This window comes from Zosterops lateralis (assembly GCF_965231275.1).
Source record: "Zosterops lateralis genome assembly, chromosome: 2".
Taxonomy (NCBI): Eukaryota; Metazoa; Chordata; class Aves; order Passeriformes; family Zosteropidae; genus Zosterops; species Zosterops lateralis.
In genome coordinates, this window is record NC_139763.1 from 102,101,221 (window position 1) to 102,108,337 (window position 7,117).

Consider the following 7,117-nt stretch of genomic DNA (forward strand, 5'->3'; position numbering starts at 1 on the left):
GGGCTTTGCTCATTGGACACATCAGAGTTTATCGACACTGAATCTTTCAGGACTTCTCAGCTGTCCCCACAAAAGTAGCTTACAACAACTTCGCTAAATACTGGCTGAGAGTAATTTAATAATAGCCCACTGTTGATAATTTGCATACATACAGGTGATGATTAACTGAAACAATTAATTTCAAAGCTTATTAAACTCCCTGCGGTCAGTAAGGCGTTCTGTCGTTGCCGCACCGGGCGGGGCGCGCGGGCCCTTTAAGCGGCTCCGTCCCCTCGCGGGGCGCCCGGAAGTGGAAGCGGCGGCGGGACCGGCGGAGGCGGCGGGGCCGGAGCGTTCCTGCGGGTCCCGAAGGATCCCGGTGCTACCGGCGGGGGTGGCAGCGGCCCCGCCGCGCCCTCAGCGCCTCCTTAAGGACCGGGCGTGGGCTCCCTCCCGCGCTCCCTCCCTGCCTCCGGTATCCAGGGACTCGGCCCCGTTGCTGAGGGGCGGCCCCGGCCCCGCCATGGTGCGGCTGCACGTCAAGCGCGGCGGCGAGAGCCAGTTTCTGCTGGAGGCGCCGGGCAGCGCCCGCCTGGCCGAGCTGGCGCCGCTCGCCGCCCGCATCCACAACGGGCGGCTGAAGGTGCAGCGCCTGTGCTTAGGTACCGCCGGGGGCCGCGGGGGGCGGGAACGGCGCCCAGGAAAGCCCTGGCAACGCAACGCGCCGCCTCCGCCCTTAACGGGGCCGTGATAGCGCAGCGCGACCGCCTGTGAATGCCGGGCTTTGGTGTTTAGTGAGGGCGCCGCACAGCGCCGAAAACTCCCGCTGCGTGTGCCGGTAGCGGCCGCTTAAATCAGGGAATCGCGACATGGTTTGGTTAGGGAGGGACCTTCAAGCTCAGGCAGTCCCACCCCCTGGCGTGTGGGCAGAGACACCTCACGCTGTCCTCGATCCCCGCTTGGTGGCTCCGAGCCCCGGCCAGCCCGGCCTTGGACACTGCCAGGGTTCCGGGAGCAGTCAGGGCTTCTCTGGGCACTCGCTGCCGGGGCCTCACCACCCTCACAGGGGAGCATTTCTCCCCAGTATCCCATCTAACCCTGCTCTCTGGCAGTTTGAAGACTTTACTCCTTGTTTTGTTACTCTAGGCCCTTGTCCAAAGTCTTCCTTCAGGGCACTGTGAAGTGCTCCCTCATGACCAGCAGTGACCCAATGTGTGTGTGAGGTTACACTGGCCACCACCAGCATCCTCTGCCACGCAATGGAGTCAGTGACATGTCTGAATTAGTGCAGAGTTCGCTTCTGAGGCAGCTTTAAAAAACATTTCCTACCCCACCATGGGGCTGTCAGAGCAGAGATTCCTGGCAGGTGAGCCTGACCTGGGGGTGCAGCCCACCCACACCTGCTGTGCAAACAGCCACAGTGTCTGTGGGTGTCTGAGGCCAGACTGACGCTGCTCTGAAATTTAAAAAATCTGACCCTGGAAATACCAAACAGAAAAGGCTTATGGCCACTAAGTGCCATGAGGGGCTGCATCCCTGCAAGTGTAATCCATTATGTTGTTATGGAAAATGTATAAATTTCAACATAATTACACCATCTCTATCTATATATGTGAGTTTATATTTCTTTATTCCCTGTACTTGTTCAAAAATTCAAAGCAAGGGCAAGATTTACCTGCATGTACGTCATGTGAAAAGCTTTTGTCAATGGACTATAGTAACAGAGAGTTTTAATCTTGTTCTCTAAACACTCTAAAGAGATGGAGGAGCTGGCAGAGCATGGTATTTCTTTACCTTACAACATGCAAGGACTGACAGATGAGCAGATTGAAGAGCTGAAGTTAAAGGATGAGTGGGCAGAGAAGTGTGTCCCAAGTGGTGGAAGTGTCTTCAAGAAGGATGAAATGGGGCGAAGAAATGGATTTGGTAAGTCAAATGTCAATTCTTAATTCTTTCCCTTCAGACAAAGACAATCCATAATGTAACAGGGAACAACAAATCCCTAATTCTGGAATGGGGTAGCCAAACTGTAAGTTCCAGACACAGGAATTCTGTCTTGGGTTAGAATCCAGGGTAATGCTGGTTAACAAGCCTAAAGAGCAGCATCTCTCTTCAGCACATAAACCCTCACCAGGAGCAAGTTTGACTGTTCCAGTTTAGTTTACTCCCCTCCATTTGTAAATGGACACTTAAGAATTGGTTTTCCCCGGTGACTCCAAGATACATTTACATATAATATCTAATACTTCTCTCTTTTTCTCACTGACTGGGACTCAGATTCACTGAGCATGTGTTTGTAGGTGGGAGGGAACAGCCTTGTGATATTGACAAAGTTAGAATATTATACAGTGTGTATATGTAACCCAAACCAAGTGCTATCAAATGATGCACTCAAGTGCATCATTTGGGGGACATAAACTGGGAATGAGTATGCTTTAACTGAGTTTTTGTTTTTGAGAACAGACTTTTTATAGCAATCAAAATAGATAACTGTGATATGAAATGTGCAGTGTATTAGCAAAACTGTCGTCACTGTTAGATTGAGGTTTTAATTGGAAAAGTCAGAAAACTGCAAGTTTTTATGCCCAGTTTTAAAGCATATCTGCCAGTACAGTCCACAATAGTCCAGCAGGGAAGGAGCTTTGGTTTGTTGTGGAGGGTATGGGATTATGGTTGTTGCTTCCTACTGAGGACCTTTGTCTTAAATGAAATTCCAGATTGGCCATGAACCAGATTTCCATAGAACTGTGGAATCACAGAGTAGTTTGGGTTGGAAAGGCCCTTAAAGCTCATCTACTTCCACCCCCTGTCATGGGCAAGGACACCTTCCACTAGACCACATTGCTCCAAGCCCTGTCCAACCTGGAACACTTCCAGGGATGAGGCATATACCAGTCACATGTCATTGGGAAAAGTAAGTTTGTCCCATGAAAATACTGCTTGTTTCTTAAGTTAGTAAGAAATACGGAAGTGAACCACGTATGTGGTAAATGGGCTGCAGCATAGTGATGTTTCTCCTGCTTTATGATTTGATACTGTTCCATTTGCTCACAGTGGAGTCTGGACAGGATGTGTGCTCAGTTTCTTTACAGTAAGTGTAGATTGTGAAATATGTCTCTTTCTTTAGCTCCAAATGAAAAAATGCAGCAAGTTATAAAGAAGACAATAGAAGAAGCCAAGGCATTAATCTCTAAGGTAAGTTTTCTCAAGTGGTTTCTGGGGCTTTCCTAATAAGTGCTGTGGAGTTCGGCATCTTAAATAAAATTGGACTTTTTTCAGTGCAAGGGATGACAGTTGTTGAGAAATGCCATGAAGTGATATAAATAGTCTAATGAAACCTGATATTTTGGTTAATGATTTTCTTTAAGGGTTTTGGCAATTGGTTCAGCAGGTTAAGGAGTCAGATACTAAACTCCAAGGGAATGCTGGCAGCTGAGCCCATGTGGAACGATTAAATCACATTCAGTTTTATCCTTGCAATTTGCTATTGATGTGTTCTTTGGGCGAATGCTTGTCGTGCTTTCTGGTGAAAAATTAACTGCAGTCTGTGCTGTTCTTGGAGTTAATGAAGTCTTTTGATTTTTATGTGTAATTAATTGAAAAATGTGTTCTAATCTCTTAGAATATCACAGAATCACAGATGGCTTGGTTTGGAAGGGACCTTAAAGCTCATCCAGTCCCACCTCACTGCCATGGGCAGGGACACCTTCCACTAGAACAGGTGGCTCAGAGCTCAATCCAGCCTGGCACTGAACACTTCAGGGATGGGGCAGGGGTTAGGCCTTGATTTGGCAAGCACTTGAACTCCTGCTTAGTCCTGCAGAGTGTTTGTTTTCAAAGACAAGCACAAGGTTTGTCCTAATGGGACGGTGTTCTCAGACAGTCAGATTCACATTGCCAAATCTGTAGGTGCTCTGTGTTCTATTTCAGCTTTTGTATGACTTTGAAACACAAATTTAGTAATATATTTGAATGGAGTTAAGGATATTTTAGGAAGTGGTTTGTTTGTTTGGTTCACTACTTTATAATGACAAAAAAGAAGAAATGTGCCATGTGTTTGAGGTTGTAATGCCCACTTAACCAGATCAAGAATGTCCACAAGGAGGCAATATTCTTTTACCTTAGTACTTAAGAAACTGTTAAATTTGTAGGGAAGATCTTTATTTCTTTTCTTCCAGTTGTGTCATGTTTCTCCTTTATCCTTGCAATCGGGTTTGAAATGATGTCAAGTACTTGGTCTTACAGATCTCTGCATGAGCTGTGCAGTTTGCCAAGCTTTACATTTCTGCTCACATGTGCTCTATTTTTTTTTCTCAAGTTTTGAGCCCCTTCTCCATCCCTCACTTTAATTTTGCTGGCTTAAATTATGCTCATGAATCACAAGTGCTTGGAGCCAAAGCATCATTGTCTGGCTTCTGTGCTCATATGTGTTCTGGTTTGAGCCCAAAGGTGTTCCAAAGGCAGTTGTCTCCTGCACAGTTTAGTGAAGATCTATCTCCCTTTTTTGTTTCCTCCCCCACGTAAGCAGGCTAAACAGAGGGACCAAAGATGGGAGATGTATTTGTGTAGTGGCTTCACGTTCACCAATTCCTGTTTCTCAAAATTAGTGTAGTGGTTTGAGTGTCTACCTGAATCATTTACTCTTTCTCTGCTCTGAGATGGGATTAGGAGAAAGCAAAACAGGCTCAAACTTAACAGGTGTAAAGATAGGTTTATTAACAGCCACTAATATACTGACACTACAAGCCAATATTCCAATGAGGAAATTTGCCCTCCTGATATCTTTGTGCAGCCTGTTAACTCTGCTCAGATATCCCATCACTTAACCTCTGAACTAGCCACAAAGCAAAGTCTTTCTGCAGGTTTGCTTGTATGGCCAATGACCCCTGTCTGTATTTCAGAAACAAGTTCAGGCCAATGTGTGTGTTACTGTGGAGACGGTGAAAGATGCGTTGGAGCAGCTCCGAGGGGCTGTGATGATTGTGTATCCAATGGGATTGCCTCCACACGATCCAATCAGGATGGAATTCGAAGATAAAGAAGACTTGTCAGGAACTCATGTAGGCATTAATGTATTACCATTATATGTAGTCCTGGGTTAAACGTGGCTATGCTGTTCTTCTTATTAGTGAAGGCTGTTTTCTCCAATATGGAGAATTGGTTGCCCAAAGTGTTTATATTAGATTAAGATTGAATGGAATATAAATAAAAATGCCATAGATAAGTATGAGGACAAAGATGTAGAAGTAGAGTGTAAAGTTACACTTCATGTTAGGAATTTCAGAAAGATTTTATTTTTTTTACCCCTCAGAAAAAAAAAAATCTGGTTTTGGAAAAAAATTAAAAAAGCAAGAAACAACAGCCCCCAACTCTTCACCTTGCTTATTTTGTCACAGGCTGGAACTGAAGTTATAAAAGAATCAGAAGCACAGTTATGGTGGGCAGGAAAGCAGTTGGAAGAAACAAAGTTGCTCTCTGACTATGTAGGCAAAAATGAGAAAACAACCATCATTGTCAAGATACAGAAAGTGAGTATTACTGGGAGATTGCTCTACAAGCTCCTCACCCTTGCTTGTCTGTTTTCTGTGGAAGGGAACTATGCATAGGAGTATAAAATGGATTAGATTAGTTCCAGCTTGAGCATCTTAAAACTGTACACCTATTTTAAGGTTTGAATGGATTATACTCTTCAGTTGTTCTTTAGTAATTCCTTTGCCTGTCGTTTACATATTGTAGTTGCTATTTCTTGCTCTATAGTATTTTTGTGAAGTACAACAAAGAGGTATTTAAAGAATAGACGAAATACAAACTGAAAAGTTTGGAAGGTAGGTATGCATTATTAAATTTGAGTAATCCAGTTGTCTGAAGAAAGATTTTTGATGTCTTTGTGTAGCAGCTTCTCCTTTGTATCACAAATGCCGTCAGCAACATGTACAATTTCCCTTCCAGAAAGGACAAGGAGCTCCGGGGCGGGAGCCTGTGATCAGTCATGAAGAGCAAAAGGAGATGATGCTGTATTACTACAGGAAGCAGGAGGAGCTGAAGGTAAGTGCTCCCTTGGTGCCCGAGAGCTGGGCTGCTCCAGCAGAGCTCAGGCTGTGTCCCTCACCGCCTCCCTCTCCTCTCTGCCACAGAAACTGGAGGAGGAGGACGACGACTCGTTTCTCAATGCTGCGTGGGCAGACAACCATGCTCTGAAAAGGCAATTTCATGGTGTAAAAGACATCAAATGGGGTCCAAGATGAAGCTCTGCAAACCCCTTCTTAAGCTGTTTGGTTGATGCTCTTGTTTGCAGCAAGGAGTTGTGTGCGGTAGATTCTTCTGACAGCAGATGAAATTGTCACTTCTGTGGCCTTAGATGTTCAATAAAAGTTCCTATTTCTCTGTCACTGCAGCAGCACTTTTCTCTGCAAAGAAATGGACAAATTCTTTTGAGGTCTGGTATTTTATTAGAAACTTGTAATTTGGATATGGAAATGTCAATCTGTTTCATAGATAAGAGATCTAGTAAATGTGCACTGGAATGTTTGGTGTTGTTCAGAGTGGTCTTTATACTCTGTCCTCATTCTTGCATTACTATTAGATTGTGGGCTCTGGAGAAGATAATTTATTTTATAGGAAATCAGTTTCCCCCAACTAATCCAGGGAGAATTAAGGTTTTTTATGTGCTTGTTCACGTTTCAACATAGCTATTTCCAAGCTGTCATTTTGAAATGAGTGAACATCTTAATAATTGTTTAAAGGAAGTGTTTTTATATAAACACTAGTTACATCCTCGTGGAATGCTTAATTTTCATTCTTTGAGTTTAGTTTTTCTTGCTGGTATATAGAGGTTGACAGTAATTTGTATACAAAAATAAGCATCATTTGCAGGTAGATTGGATAAAGCCAAGTTTATTAGGACCAAATCTCTTAGGGTGGAAGTAAAAAAATCATAATAGTTTTCTGTATTAGTATGGTTGAAGAAACACTGATTAAGTTAAAAGTCAAGTGTTTACTGAACTCACAGCTTGAAGATTGGATGCAGAAAAGATAATTAATGCCATTCAGTGAACTGTTCATGTTAGTCTTACTTCAATCACTGATTTTTTTTACTTTTAGGGAGGTTTGGTGTCTGGTAGTTTTTCTTGAATCTTAA

The 7,117-nt window shown here is 44.0% G+C and overlaps 1 protein-coding gene across 2 annotated transcripts; it reads left to right on the top strand.

Moving 5' to 3' along the window:
- The first annotated feature begins 487 nt into the window (after positions 1–487).
- Positions 488–6,507, top strand: LOC310924030 (cilia- and flagella-associated protein 298-like). 2 transcript variants are annotated; one of them, XM_083885049.1, is made up of 7 exons: positions 488–641; positions 1,738–1,905; positions 3,107–3,174; positions 4,881–5,039; positions 5,376–5,507; positions 5,929–6,024; positions 6,114–6,507. In XM_083885049.1, the coding sequence occupies exons 1-7, from the start codon at positions 503–505 to the stop codon at positions 6,222–6,224; spliced, it is 873 nt and encodes a 290-aa protein (XP_083741175.1). In that variant the 5' UTR covers positions 488–502; the 3' UTR covers positions 6,225–6,507. The 2 variants fall into 2 exon arrangements, with proteins under 2 accessions (XP_083741175.1, XP_083741176.1); XM_083885050.1 differs by lacking the exon at positions 488–641 and adding an exon at positions 1,300–1,345.
- The last annotated feature ends 610 nt before the right edge of the window (positions 6,508–7,117 follow it).